Here is a 15,767-nt window from a genome sequence, read left to right on the forward strand (position 1 = left end):
CATCAAACTAGACAGACCCAGTTCCTGCAACCGTTCTTTACATGTTTTATCCTCCAGTGCCCTAATCATCTTTGTTGCTCTTCTCTGCAGTCTTTCTAAAGACTCCACAGCTTTTTTACATTGTGGTGACCAAAACTGGATGCAATATTCCAAGTGTGGCCTTATCAAGGCATTATAAAGTAGTATTAACCCTTCACATGATCTTGATTCTATCCCTCTGTTTATACAGCCTATTTAGCCCCCTAATCATCTTGGTTGCTTTTCTCCACACTCTTTTAAGGGTCTCAGCGGGGTTTTTTTTCCCCCCTATGTAGTAGATAACTACTATTATTTTCTCAGCTTACTACCCTGGTCTTTTTGCTCCAAGATAGTGAAACATGAATATTAAGATACTACATGCTCAAGGAAAGGACAATTTGAAAGATTTCCTCCATACTAACCTTCCTTGGTTTTATCGTTTCCTAATATGATTTGATTGCTTATTAGTATCCTGTGACAATCACTAAGTGTTGCATCTTATGATTCTTGATGAATATATTGTATTTTTTTCTTTATGTACACTGAGAGCATACGTACCAAAGACAAATCCCTAGTGTGTCCAATCACACTTGGCCAATAAAGAATTCTGTTCTGTTCTGTTCTGTTCTGTTCTGTTCTATTCTATTCTATTGGGACCCAAATTGTTGGGGGTAATAGACTGATTCTGTAAACCGCTTACAGAGGGCTGTAAAGCACTGTGAAGTGTATATAAGTCTAAGGGCTATTGCTATTGCTTGTACATTTAATAAACATTAAATTTGGTTTATATGACCATGAGTACATCACATTTATTTTACTGTTACTATCTTGAAATGAATTACTATTGGTTCACAACTTTTGGAAACAAACAGGTTTGGGGAATGGGGGAGGAAATACACACTTGGCCAATAATGAAAATATTTGCAGATCCCTCGCATCCTGGACATAAACTGTTTCAACTCCTACCCTCAAAACGACGCTATAGAGCACTGCACACCAGAACAACTAGACACAAGAACAGTTTTTTCCCGAAGGCCATCACTCTGCTAAACAAATAATTCCCTCAACACTGTCAGACTATTTACTGAATCTGCACTACTATTAATCGTTTCATAGTTCCCATCACCGATCTCTTTCCACTTATGACTGTATGACTATAACTTGTTGCTGGCAATCCTTATGATTTATATTGATATATTGATCATCAATTGTGTTGTAAATGTTGTACCTTGATGAAGGTATCTTTTCTTTTATGTACACTGAGAGCATATGCACCAAGACAAATTCCTTGTGTGTCCAATCACACTTGGCCAATAAAAATTCTATTCTATTCTATTCTATTCTATTCTATTCTATTCTATTCTAAAGAATTCTATTCTGTTCTGTTCTGTTCTGTTCTGTTCTGTTCTGTTCCATTCTGTTCCAAACATGCCATAAATGTACAAGATAGATCACTTTTTTTCTTAGCGCACCAGGCAATGATGTGAATTCCAACAGGTATACTACAATCTCATCATCCCTGTGACACGCTTGCTAGACTCAAATTTCTTTGGATCTGAATATTCTTCAGCGGGTGTTTTTTTTATTATTATTATTTATTCATTATAATCTGGTTCACTTTTCTGGGAATTTGGAGTGCAAAGTTGCAGTCTTTTACTTCAGCAAAAGCTCAAAGGAAAAGAAACCATTAAATATCCTTTACTGGTTAGAACTTTCCTGCTAAACCATCCATAAGCATTCTGTTTTGAAGGCTAGTTATATATAAATGTAGGTGTTTGTGGCTGGGAACACAGCTGCACACCATTTTAAGTGCTTTAACAGTTGAGTTGTTTGCAGTGTCACGGTGTGTACTGTAAGTTGCCTTCACAATATTATCACCAAATGCACTCATAACATTTCAGATAAGTCTAGTAAAACGCTCTGGATATTTTTCAAATGGAAAAAGAAAAAAAAAACAGAAATGTTTTCTCTGCGCAGAAAATTTCAAGGCAGCCTGTTTTCTAAGGCACCCGTATCTCACAGAGAATTTTCTCGCCTGGTCTGGGAGGTTTTGTGTGGGAACATACTGACTTGTGATTTGTAAACTAGAATTTATACTTCCACCGAATATACACTACGCATCCAGTCATGGCTTAACCTACAAGCCACAGTTGGGTACTGTTGTGACCTAGGCCCAAGTAGTTATTACCAGACACAATCAGTCCTAAACAAACATATTTTATTAGAACAAATTAATTCCAAAACAAATCCTTCAGAAAAAGTCCTCCGGCCTTATCACAAACCTTTGTCTTCCTTGGCACCCTGCCAAAGGCTTTTCTTGGCAAAGCCCCATGAAGTTCAGAAACAAGAGATGCCAACTAGAAACCAATGTAGCAATGTTACTTTCCTACAAAGAGTCCAAGAGCTGTTGCTGCTCTTTTAAGCCTTATGGGAGGGGCCAATCATCCCCTGACCTTACTCCTGGGGAGTCCTTTTTGCTTTAGCTGCTCTTGCCTTCTGTCAGCTCTTCACATGCATACACTTAGGAACAGGCTCCTCCTGTTCCTCTGCTTCTCTGCTGCCTGCCTCTGGAGGCTCCGGAGTCTGCACATCAGTCCCAGATGGCCCTGGCCCCATCTCTGCCTCCAACGGGCCTTCCCCAGAGTCCAGAACTTGTATGACATGCTGGCTTAATTTTAATTTTAATTTTTAAATGCATTTGCTGCCCATCTCACTGTCAAACAACCCTTCGTAAGGTCTCTTGATTAAAATTCTACTTTTACCCCTGCAGATGGTTCTCCACTTATGACCATAAAGGAGCCCAAAAATTCTGTGGCTAAGGGAGATATGGCTTAAGTGGGTTTTGCCAGATTTTATTACTTTCTTGCCACCATGAAGTGAATCAGTGCAGGGAGGCTCAACCAATCTCATTGTACACATGTTGTGCATTGTGAAATTTGAAGTTGTTAAGTTAGTAACATGGAAGTAAGGTGAATCTGGCTGCCCTATCGATTTTGCTTGTCGTAAAAGGGAATCACATGATCACTGCCACATCATTAAATATGAATCCTAATTTTGAGCCCATGACCATGGACAACGGTCGTTAAGTGTGGGGGGGAAAAGCAGTTATTAAGTCACTTTTTTCAGAACTGTTTGTAACGTCAAATGGTCACTTGAGCCTCGGTGGCGCAGTGGTTAGAGTGCAGTACTGCAGGCTACTTCCGCTGACTGCCGGCTGCCTGCAATTTGGCAGATCGACTCTCACCAGGCTCAAGGTTGACTCAGCCTTCCATCCTTCCGAGGTGGGTAAAATGAGCTGCTGATTCAGTATTGCAGGCTAACTCTGCCCGAGTTAGATCCTGACCATCTCAAGGTTAATTCATCCTTCCAAGGTGGGTAAAAGGAGTATCCAGATTGTGGAGGGGGGGCAATATGCTGACTTTGTAAACTGCTTAGAGAGGGCTGTAAAAGCACTGTGAAGCAGTATATAAGTCTAAGTGGTATTGCTAAAAAAAATAGTCATACATCAAGGACTACCTGTATGTCAGAAGCTACCAGTAGCACCCACAACAGGATTAAAGGTGTATCCGTGTGTTTGAGATAAATAACAACAACAACAACAACAACAACATTGCACAAACAAGCTGTCTTCTTTCCATGGGTGGGTGATGTGGTTTTGCACGCCTGCGGAGTTCGTGTCCTTGGGCTGCAAAGCCACATTAACCATCTGATGTTTATCCTATGCTCATCTTCCCATCCAGCAATTGCCTCCATAAACTCCTTTAACCTGTAAGCTAATTATTATGGCTACCAAAGATGCCATGCTACAATGTTGTGTACTCTGATGTTGTAGTGTGTCACCTGAATCCATCCTACAGCTGAGCCTAGTGTTTACCCGTGTTTGTGAGCCATTCTCATCGGTCCTCTGAAGGGATTTTAGTCCACAAAGCCTCTCTACCAACTGCAGGTTACCCAAGTGGAGCACCCAGTGCCTCGAGAATGCAACTTCTTCTAATTAAAAACAAAACCTTAGAGCCAAATGGGAGGGAAATAAACTGAGAAATTATAAATAGGCTAATACGACTATGTCGAAGGACATCTGGAAACATCCCATCCCGTTAAGAACCTAAGATGAAGAGCCCAAAGGTGGTTTTTCAGGAGGCAACTGGACTTTCTTGGGTTTTTTTTTTCCTTTTGAAGACCTTTTGCTTCTCATCCAAGAAGCTTCTTCAGCTCTGACAGGAGAGTGGGGAATGGATCCTGTCCACTATCCCGTCAGAGCTGAAGAACCTTCTTGGGTGAGAAGCGAAACGTCTTCAAAAGGAAAAAAACAAGAAAGTCCAGTTGCCTCCTGAAGAAGCACTTTGGGACAACCACGACCTGGATGACTGAGAATCTCTACAGACATTTAGCTGTACAATTTGGTGTGGAAGTAGAAATGGATTTCCAGAGGAAAAACTTGCAGGCTACAGGAAACATTTGCACTACTCAGGTGACCTCAGGGACACAGATAAACCTCCAAGTCATTCAACGACCCTGTAAAAGGATGCAAAGGACCAGCTGTCTGCAAGGAATATAAATCCTTCCATTCCATACTATCCTGTCTGAGCTGAAGAAGCTTCTTGGATGAGAAGCGAAAGGTCTTAAGAAGAAAAAAAACCAAGGAAGTCCAGTTGCCTCCTGAAGAAGCACCTTTGGGACAACCATCACCTGGATGACTGAGAATCTCTACAGAGAACCTCAGACAGATTCCGAGACAAGCCACAACAATGATCAGGAAGTCTCAAACTGTCCTGCCAAGAGAGATGGAAGGAAGGTTACAAGGTTTAGGTTGGAGGAAAGATGGTCCTTGACTTACAACAGTTCATACAAACAGCACTGAAAAAAGCGACTTACGTCTGTTTTTTTCTTCTTCACAGTTACAACCTTTGCAGCCTCCCCACGATCACGTGATCAAAATTCAGAGGCTGGGCAACTCACTCATACTTATGATGCTACCTTAATACTCTTTAATGAATCAATATTGAGCCAGGTTGGCACAGTACTGCGGGCTACTTCTGCTGCCTGCTGGCTGCCGGCAATTTGGCAGTTCAAATCTCACCAGGCTCAAGGTTGACTCCATCCTTCCGAGGTGGGTAAAATGAGCTGTTGATCCAGTTCTACAGAGGAATTATTGAGTCTGTCATCTGCATCTCTATAACTGTCAGGTTTGGTTCTGCAACCCAACAAGACAGACCCAGACTTCAGAGGATCATTAGGACTGCAGAAAAAACAATGGCTACTAACCTGCCTTCCATTGAGGACCTGTATACGGCACGAGTCAAAAAGAGAGCTGTGAAAATATTTACAGATTCCTCACATCCTGGATATAAACTGTTCCAACTCCTACCCTCAAAACGATGCTCTGCACACCAGAACAAGACACAAGGACAGTTTTCCCCCGAATGCCATCACTCTGCTAAACAAATATTTCCCTCAACACTGTCAAAAAATTTACTAAGTCTGTATTACTAATATTCTTCTCATCCTTCCAAGTACCTATCTCTTCCCACTTATGACTATAACCATGTTGCTTGTGTCTTTACAATTTATATTGTTTTATTTGTTTCCTAGCATGACCTGATTGCTTATTAGTATCCTATGACTGTCACTAAGTGTTGTATCTTATGATCCTTGAGGAATATATTTTATTTTTTCTTTATGTACACTGAGAGCATATGCACCAAAGACAAATTCCTTGTGTGTCCAATCACACTTGGCCAATAAAGAATTCTATTCTATTCTATTCTAATCTATTCTATTCTATTCTATTCTATTCTATTGGGACCTATTGCTATTGCCTGTACATTTAATAAACATTAAATTTGGTTTATATGACCAGTTGTATCTTATGATTCTTGACAAATATATTTAATTTTTTTCTTTATGTACACTGAGAGCATATGCACCAAAGACAAATTCCTTGTGTGTCCAATCACACTTGGCCAATAAAGAATTCTATTCTATTCTATTCTATTCTATTCTATTCTATTCTATTCTATTGGGACCTATTGCTATTGCCTGTACATTTAATAAACATTAAATTTGGTTTATATGACCAGTTGTATCTTATGATTCTTGACAAATATATTTTATTTTTTTCTTTATGTACACTGAGAGCTTATGCACCAAAGACAAATTCCTTGTGTCCAATCACACTTGGCCAATAAAGAATTCTATTCTATTATTATTATTATTATTATTATTATTATTATTCTATTCTATTATTATTGGGACCTATTGCTATTGCCTGTACATTTAATAAACATTAAATTTGGTTTATATGACCAGTTGTATCTTATGATTCTTGACAAATATATTTTATTTTTTTCTTTATGTACACTGAGAGCTTATGCACCAAAGACAAATTCCTTGTGTGTCCAATCACACTTAACCAATAAAGAATTCTATTCTATTCTATTCTATTCTATTCTATTCTATTCTATTCTATTCTATTGGGACCCAGATTGTTGGGGGCGATATCCTGACTCTGTAAACCACTTACAGAGGGCTGTAAAGCACTGTGAAGTGTATATAAGTCTAAGGACTATTGCTATTGGCTGTACATTTAATAAACATTAAATCTCGTTTACATGACCACACGTTCATTACATTTATTTTACTGCTACTAACTTGAAATGAATAACTATTGGCTCATCAACTTTTGGAAACAAACAGGTTTGGGGAATGGGGGAGGAAATACACACTTTAAGCTGAATTGTGCATGTTTAAGAGAGGTGTTCTGTTATTTTGTAATTATTCTCTGGATTTTCATGCAGGAGTCTCTCCAGGCAATACAGATAGTCCTCGACGTATGACCAGAATTAAGCCCAAAATTTCTGTTCCCAAGTGAGACATCTATTAAGTGAGTTTTGCCCTATTTTATGACTTTTCTTAGCATCGTTGTTAAGTAAATCACTGCACTTGTTAAGTTAGTCAGACGGTTGCTAAGTGAATCTGACTTCTCCTTTGTCAGAAAAGGTCACAAAAGGGGACCACATGACCCTGGGACACTGCAACCGTCATAAATATGAGTCAGTGGCCAAGTGTCCAGATTTTGATCACGTGACCACGGGGATACCGTAAGAGTTGTGTGGAAAAACAGTCGTAAGTCACTTTTTTCAGTGCCGTGGTCACTAAATGGATCGTTGTAAGTTGAGGTCTATCTGTACTTGAGGTTAAGAACTTTGGCATGAAAAACCAGGCCAGAGAAATGTCCCCAGCAGAATTTCCCACATCAAACCCAAGAACTGTAGAAGAAAAGTTGCATTTTTTTAAAAAATATAAATCCTTCATGATTTAAAATAGTAAAATAAAATGGTAATTGTGACTGGAAGCGAAGGCCATCTACCCAAGGGTCTGGAACTACAAGTTTAGGAAGAGGTCTTCCAAGATTCATTCCACAATAAAACAAACAAACAAATAAATAAATAACCCACCAACAAAACGAAACTAGAATTCAAGCATTCTACTCTGTTTAGTGAATTCTCTTCCTTTTTAATCAGTTTTGTCACTACATGGGTACATTTTTTTTAAAAAAAAAATCTCATCGATGTCATTAGATAATACATTCATTTCACATCCGTGGCTATCATCTTAAGAACTCGACAGAAACTACATGGTGCCTTTTTCAAGAAAGGAACTTCCCTTTTGATTTATATAAATTTCAGAACCAAGAAGAAAAAAGAAAGAAATAGAAGTTAGAATACAGTATAGACTCTTAAAAAAAAAAAAAAAGCTTACCAACTGGGACTTTAATACTACTAACTGAAAACTCTTTAATGACTCAATACATTGTTTGTTGGATTACAATCTTCTAGCAAAATAAAAATCAGTATCTATCAGTAATTATTACATCCGATCAAAGGGTGTTTCCCCCCCCGCCTCCCCCCACTGGGAAGTTTGCAGAGAAGGTAGCTTTGACATTCCGACTTCTTCATTTTACCTCTTTAACAAAGACATGATTTAAACAAGTGACACAGGGGAGAAGTGGGGGGGGGGGAAAGTATCCATTTTAAATGCATGAGCTATAAATCAAATTACCTTCAGCTCTGTCCTAGCTTAATGTTCTTCCTCTAACTGTCACTTTTTCTTAAAATCAATTTCAGATGTGGAGTATCGCTCCGTTCTTCTAATTGATAGCAACACCCAGTCATGATAAGCATAACATGAGATAGCTTCCGTAATGAACCTCAATAGAGGGATCTTGCATAGCAGTGGACAGTGATTAAAAAGCACAATTCCTTTGGCTTCTGTGATAGGAATTTCTGCTCCTGAACTCTGCATATAGATCCTCCTGTGCGAAAAAAGATGGCCAAGATATATATTTTTTCTCTGAGCCAAAAATTAAAAACGTAGCTCCTGAATTTCTGTACAGAAGCCAGTAATGTCTACTTAAAAGGCAACAATGGGCTGGTGGCAAAAGCCATCAGAGTTGCCTTCTAAGTAAGGAAACAGTGAAGATAGTCAGGTACACCTTGGTCCTTTACTGGACAACGATGGTCTAGCAAAATGCCTACAGTAGTGGCCAAAATTGTGGAAACCTTTTAGAAAAAGTGTATTTTTTAGGTTTGATGGCTAATAATCACCATTTTTGGGGGGGAAGTTTCAAGATACTCATATTCCACTGCTGGAATGGGCCTGGGAATAGCCCAGACCTTCACCCAATTGAAAATCTGTGGAGCTGACTAAAGAAACTTGTTAGTCAGAGGCGACCCAGCAATAAAACCCAGTTAATAGAAGCCATCCTTCAATCTTGGTTTCACGTGATAACAGCTGCAGAACTAAAAGACTTGGTTCACTCCATGGGAAGACGTTGTAAGGCCGTAATTCATGCTAAAGGTTACCCAACTAAGGATTAACTTTTGTTGAACATTTTTGTGTATCTCATTTTTTTTCTGTGGTGATCATTTTTGTCGATCTCGTTTTTTCTACGTGTTTGGCTTTTCTTCTTTATACCACAACTGCTATTCTAATAGCAAATCCTTCCTAAAAATGATGGCATTACATTCTTGATTCGATTATCTTTCCATTGAGAGAGATAGATAGATAGATAGATAGATAGATAGATAGATAGATAGATAGATAGATAGATAGATAGATAGATAGATAGATAGATAGAATATTTTATGGTACGACTCCAAAAAAAAAAGTGGCATTATTAACAAGTTTTAGAAAATACACTTTTCCCCCAAAAGGTTTCCACAAGTTTGACCGCTACTGTGTAAGAGTGAAAACCAAACTGGGTGACATCCGCAGTCCAAAAACGTTGCAAGACTGGAAGAAATTAAAAAGGAAATAAATCACTTCTACAGAAGGAGGAAGTTCTAGGGGAAGTTTGCTTTCATAGAAACATAATCATCTATTGCAGAGATCTCCAACCTTGGCAACTTTAAGCCTGGCGGACTTCAACTCCCAGAATCCCCCAGCCAGCAAAGCTGGCTGGGGAATTCTGGAAGTTGAAGTCCGACAGGCTTAAAGTTGCCAAGGTTGGAGACCTCTGGTCTAATGCTACAGGTTACTGATCCCCATAGGAATCAACTATTTGGATCTTTGACCCTAGGCGTCTCCAAACTCAAAATGCACAAGATCAAGGCAATGGCCTTCAAACCCTGCTGCCTGTTAGTTGCACAAGAATAAGGCAGAAGGAACTGGAAGGCTTCAGAAGAGATGCTTCCAAGCTCAACCCCAGGCGTGTTTACTCAAAAATAACTCTCTTTGCTGTTGCCAAAAGAAGTTTATTCCCTAGCAAGCGTGGCAAATCAAACCAGGAAGGAAAATAGTAATCACAAGGGTTTAAAAAAAGAGAGAAAGAGAGACTCTTTTAATGTGCCAGGAGTTGAAAGAGCTGGCCTTCGTAAACTGTGTTAGGAACAAGATAACCAGTTTTTTCCCATTTAAGATTGGAACAGGAGGGAAAAAAATCAGCCCATTTCACTTTTGATACACTCCAGTCTCTCCCCTGTGGTTCAGTAGAGTATATTAGAAAAGTGCCGGACAAAATGAGTGACACGGCCAATGCATTCAACAGCCATTAGCTTAGAGCTCTCCCTGCATAGTATTTCGATAGGAACATCAACACGTTTGCGTGTCTGCTACATACAAAGAAAGACAAATTACACACACGCAGATCAAGTGCGTTACACAGTGTGCACTACAGTCTACGTTGTACGCACTTGGGATCCAGTCTAGGAACGGTTAAGGATTCTCAACGGGGATCCCTTCAGATTTCAGGGAGCCTATTTTTAAACAGGTTTCTCTGAACGCGGTTCAAAGTAAGCCGTTCAAACTCATTTACAATCTGCTCTATTTCATTCTTCTTCTTCTTCTTCTTTTTGCACGTCGGGAAGCTGCCTTCTAAAACCCCATTTCTTTCCTGTAAAATCGGAAGCACTAGCTCCGAAATACATAAGGCCTTGTCTGTGTTTGTGTGTGTGTGTGTGTGATATACCATTCCTTTTTTTCTTTTCTTTTTTACTTCAAGTGAATTATACATTGCCTCCCCTCTCCCTGTTAGAAAATAAATAAATAATAAATTTCTCTGCCTGCCACATTTCTCCTTGCTCTACGGAGTAAATCTGTAAAGCTCGGTCTAAGGTTAGGTGTGGGCTCTCTCCCTCCCTCCCTCCCTCCCTCCCTCCCTCTCTCTCTCTCTCTCTCTCTGATTTTCCAATGCTTGACTGGGCTAAATCATGGCATGGCACAGTCTTCCAGCATCAGTTGCAAGTCAAGCATGGAATTTTTCAGCACGATTGCAGAATAAGCAAACAAACCGTTTAATCGGTAGTTTAGACATTTTTCCCCCCACTTTTTTTTTGGGGGGGGGGCTCACTGGATTATTGTTCCACTGGAAGACTGGGAGAATTTGATCACTGGCAGCTGCAGGGTGAGCAGAGGCTCCCTCGAAAGGCACTGCACCTAAGATAACAGCAGCTGACATTAAAATTGTTTTTGAAGCGTTCCAGCTTGTGCTTTAGCTATTTATTCAAGCAAGTCACACTGCTCAGGTTGTGACAACCATCTAGGCATGTGTAAATCTAACTGCCCAGTCTCAATATCATTTTGCTAATATGCGCTGAGGCTTTTAAGCCTTTTCTGCAGAAATCCAGTGCTTTAATTTGGGATGGAGCCTGGTTTTTGCACCATACCAAGTAAACCAAACACAGCTTTGGATGGGCTTGGATTGCCCGTGATAAAAAAAAAACAAAAAACAAAAAAAAACAGAGATCTGTTTGTCCCAGGAGATATCTATTTTATGGTGAGCCAAGAAAAAAATCAAATCAAGAACTTATGATCCGATGGATGCGATTGAACGGGATGGAAATATCAAAATATACCGGTTTGGCAAGCATAACATTCAGTATATGCACACTTTCAACTACTATAAACCACGTTTGCGCCCTAACTACTGTCCCCACAACTCCACTTTGGAACAAATCATGGTCTTTCCACTTTCCTCAAGACACAGGATAGAGAAACCTGTAAGAACAACCCGCCCAGGCTGATCCACATTCAACCCCCAAAGGCAAGGCTGGATCGACCAGATCCTACAGACTAGATCTCACAAACCTGCCCCAGTTTCATGGGTGCTGCAGTGCTAAGCTGCCCGTCCTTCTGTTTTCTAGCAAACGTTTTTTGAACCTTGCTACAGGAGGACTACAAAGAGGATCGTGGCCTAATCCTAGCTTAGGACCTCAGAACCAAGTCACCTCTGTCCTGACACCTATCCGGTGGCTTTTCTCGGCAGGTGTCACTGCAGATAGAAAATGCAATGTGAGAAGAAGGAGGAGAAGAAGAAGAAGTAGTAGTAGTAGTTCCAGGTTATCTCTCAAAGTCTCCTACCTGAATTATGGACATCCGGCTCGGGGGAACCTCGCTGACGTTAGTCCCTTGTCCTGTGAAGCTGGTGTGACATCCCACATGGCCTTGGGGCACGCTCAGGTTGTTGGAAGCCGGTTTCAGGAACATCACCTCCGACCTGGGCGAGCTAAGGGGCAGGCGAGTCTGGTAGTCAAAATAGATGGGCGAAGTGGCCAAGGATGGGCTGCTGACCACGTTCATAACGTTGAGGGGCCCTCGGCTGTCCTCCCCTTCGCTGGGCACCAGCATGATGTCGTTCTTGCTAATCTTCTTCTTCTTGCCCTTGCCCCCTCCGCTGCCCCCTCCCCCTCCCCCTCCCCCTCCCCCTCCACCCAGCTGAGGGTGGCTGTACTCAGCAATGCGACAGTTGTAGGTACGGATGTCCTTGTTCTCGCGTTTACACTTCACGGCAATGGTGATCATGGCAGCCAGAAGGATGATGGAAACAGTGCTCAGGGTGACAATCAAGGGCAGCGAGAGGTCCCAGTGAGGCCGACGGTGTTGCTCCCCATTGACCTGGGGCTCTCCTGCTTCAGGCAAAGGCCCAGCCAAAGCCCGGACAATCAGCTTAGCTACTGCTGAGAGGCTGGGCTTTCCATGGTCACTGACCTTCACCACCAGTTCAGCCACAGGACTCAACTCTTCCCAGTAAGGGTGAAGGGTGCGGATCTCCCCACTCGTAGGGTCCATCTCAAAGAGGTGCTCCTCATTGCCTTCCACAATCTCATAGGTCAGGCGTCCGCTTTCGCCGAAATCGTTATCCATGGCCCGGACGGTGCCCACCGGGTAGCCGACTCCAGCATTGCGGGGGACCTGAAGTTCAGCAGTGTCATTGATCAGGGCCGGCAAGACAATCAGAGGGGCGTTGTCGTTGACATCCAAAACAGTGACCCGGACGGTGGCGTTGCTCTCCCGATGGGGAGAGCCCGAGTCTTTGGCCAACACGTGGAACTCAAAATGTTTGGTCTGCTCGTAATTGAAGCTGCGCAAAGCGTAGATGGCCCCGTTGGTTGGGTTGACAGAGACATAGGTGTAAATAGAGACATCCCCCACGTGTCCCGGGAGAATGGAGTAGGAGACGGTGCCATTTTGGCCCAGATCGGGGTCCTTGGCCAACACGGATCCCAGATACTCTCCCGGGATGTTGTTCTCAGGCACTTGCAACACATAAAGGCTCTTGCTAAAACGTGGAGGGTTGTCATTCTCATCTAAGATCCTGACCGAGAAAGACTTGGTTGAGTTGAGAGGTGGGTTGCCCCCATCCCGAGCCAAGATGGTGACATTGTACTCGTCCTGCACTTCCCTGTCCAGGGGCCTGTCAGTCACCACCGTGTACAGATTGTCATAGTTCTCCTCTAAAGTAAAGGGCACTGCCCCTTCTCCCCCACTGCCATCGCTGCCTTGCACCCGGCACTGCAGCTGCCCGTTCTTGCCAGAGTCTCGGTCTGTGACCCTGACCAGGGCAATGACGGTGCCCGGCGGGGCCGCCTCGCTCAGGGCCCCCTGGCGCACGGAGACAAAGCCAATGGTGGGAGCATTGTCATTCCGGTCCAGTAAATGCACTGTGACCTTGCAATGGGCAGGGATGGGGTTGGGACCCAAGTCTCGGGCTTGGACATCAATCTCCACCAAGTTGCCTTCCTCGTAGTCCAGATTGCCTTTGACCCGGATCAATCCGGTCTGAGGATCGATACTGAACAGCTCCCGCACCCGGTCGGGCGTGTAACCGCTGAAGGAGTAGAGCACCTGGCCGTTGGTGCCTTCGTCAGCATCGGTGGCGTTGAGATCCAGGAGAACCGTGCCCAGAGGGACGTTCTCAGGCAGCTCCACCACGTAAGAAGCCGCCTCGAAGACTGGGCTGTTGTCATTCGAGTCGATCAAGCGTACGTTGAGCTGGACCGTGCCGGAGCGAGGCGGCTCCCCGCCGTCCAGGGCCGTCAGCACCAAGGTGTGGTGGCTCTGCTCCTCGCGATCCAACGGCTTCTGAACCACCAGTTCGGGGAATTTGGTGCCGTCGCCTCGGGCTTTGACGTCCAGGGCGAAGAGGCCGTAATCGTCGCGAGTGAGCAGGTAAGTGCGCAGGCCGTTCTCGCCCGCGTCGGGATCGTGCGCGCTAGCCAGCGGGAAGCGGGTCCCCGGCGCGGCGTTCTCGGAGATGTCCAAGTCGACTTGGTCGGAGGGGAAAGCGGGCGCGTTGTCGTTGAGATCCTGGATCTCCACTTTGATCATGCAGATCTCCTGGTCGTTGGCGAAGACCTCGAGGGAAAGCTGGCACTTGGCGCTCCGGCGGCAAAGCGCCTCCCGGTCCAGGCGCTGCTTGGTGTAAAGCAATCCGCTCTCTCCGTCCACGTCGAGCAGGTGGGGAGCCGAGTTCTCCAGCACGCGGAAGGTGGCCTTCGAGCCGCGGGGCCGCTCCAGCGAAGGCGATCCGCCGCTCGACCCGGACTGCAGCCGGGCATCGCGGCCGATGTTACCGATCACCGTGCCGGCGCCTTGCTCCTCCGGCACCGAGTAGTTCAAGTTCCTTAAAGCCAAGGCTGGAGCCCAGCAGAGGAAAAAGCACCAAGCGGAGAGGGACATCCCAGCGGACGGCGCGGACGAGGCCGCCTCTCGGCCAACGCCGCCGCCGCCGCCGCCGCGTTGGCGCCTCTCCTTTCCAGCCGATCGTCGCGCCCCTCCGCTGAGTCCTCCTCCTTCTCCTCCTCCTCCTCCTCCTCCTCCTCTCGCTCTCCCCCTTCAAGTTCCCGAACCTGTTGCTCGGCACGATCGACTCGGCGCCGGCACCACCATGGACGAAGCAGGCAAAGGGCGGTCGAGGCTGCAACTAGGGGCCAGGGGTCTTTTTTCCCTCCTCCTCCTCTTCCTCCTCTTCCTCCTCCTCTTCCTCCGTGCTGCAGTTTCCCCTTGCTCCGTCGAACTTCAGCGAGGCTGAGGGATGAGCAAAACGTTTTAAACCCCTTCCCTTTCTGGAGGCGACCGAAAGGAGCGAAAGATCAGCCGCGTTTTCCCCAAATGCAGCTGCTGCTCCTTCCAGGAAAAAAAACAACAACAAAAAAACAAAAACAAAATGATAATAATAATAAAATTTTGCAAGATGCCAAAGATCCTCACGAGAAGCTTCAAAAGAAAAAGGAAAAAAACAACCCAAAAAGAGGGAAGGGAGCAGAAGACGGAGTTTTTCTGCCTGGGAATAGACACACACACAAAAAAACAGCGGCTCCTGGATCCCAAAAACGACTTAGAAACGGGAGCCGTGGGGTGGGGAGGTGGAGAATCGCAGAAAGGCAGGATCCGGAGAGGGTGGAAGTCGCAGAACCGCTGGGCCAAATCTTGCCGCTTAGATCTCAGGGATGGGAAAGGGGACACCGACGTTTTTCCGGCTCCGCAGCGTCTCGGGTGTTGAGTGTGTGTGTTTTCACCGCGGCCGTTTGCTGCCTTTGGAGATCTAATCGCGCCCGTTTGGCTGCTGCGGTCAGCCGCAGCATCGCCGCTTTCCCCAGTTCCTTCTCGCCCTGTTCCTCTCGCCGGTTCCCCTCGCTCGCCGGCGCGCTTCGCCTCCTCCGCCGGTTCCGAGGCTCCGCAGAAAGAACCGGAAAGGGCCGGTTTCCCCAAAAGCAAAAAAAATATTATTATTATATAGGTATATAGATATATGTATAAGTCCAAGTCCCTCCGGATTTGTACTTCCAAAAAGCCCGCTTTTCTTTCGCCGGTGCAGAGAGAGGGACGGAAGGAAAGAAAGAAAGAAAGAAAAAATACGCGAGAATCAAATTTCTAGAGGTAAGGTTGGATGGATGGATGGGTGGGTGGATGGAGCGAGGAAGCGCCCTCCGGAGATCCGAGTCCCCCTCCGGCTTTGCAACGGATCGCTG

The 15,767-nt window shown here is 44.4% G+C and overlaps 1 protein-coding gene across 3 annotated transcripts in view; it reads right to left on the reverse strand.

Annotated features, from left to right (window-relative positions):
• Positions 1-14,529, reverse strand: part of PCDH17 (protocadherin 17) — a 256,063-nt gene extending 241,534 nt beyond the window's left edge. For all 3 annotated transcript variants that reach the window (XM_058186367.1, XM_058186366.1, XM_058186368.1), the window contains exon 1: positions 11,878-14,529. In XM_058186367.1, coding sequence (XP_058042350.1) covers positions 11,878-14,475 — 2,598 coding nt within the window. In that variant the 5' untranslated portion in view covers positions 14,476-14,529. The remainder of the gene's footprint in view (positions 1-11,877) is intronic.
• Between the last annotated feature and the right edge of the window lie 1,238 nt (positions 14,530-15,767).

Source organism: Ahaetulla prasina, chromosome 5 (assembly GCF_028640845.1).
Source record: "Ahaetulla prasina isolate Xishuangbanna chromosome 5, ASM2864084v1, whole genome shotgun sequence".
NCBI classification, from domain to species: Eukaryota; Metazoa; Chordata; class Lepidosauria; order Squamata; family Colubridae; genus Ahaetulla; species Ahaetulla prasina.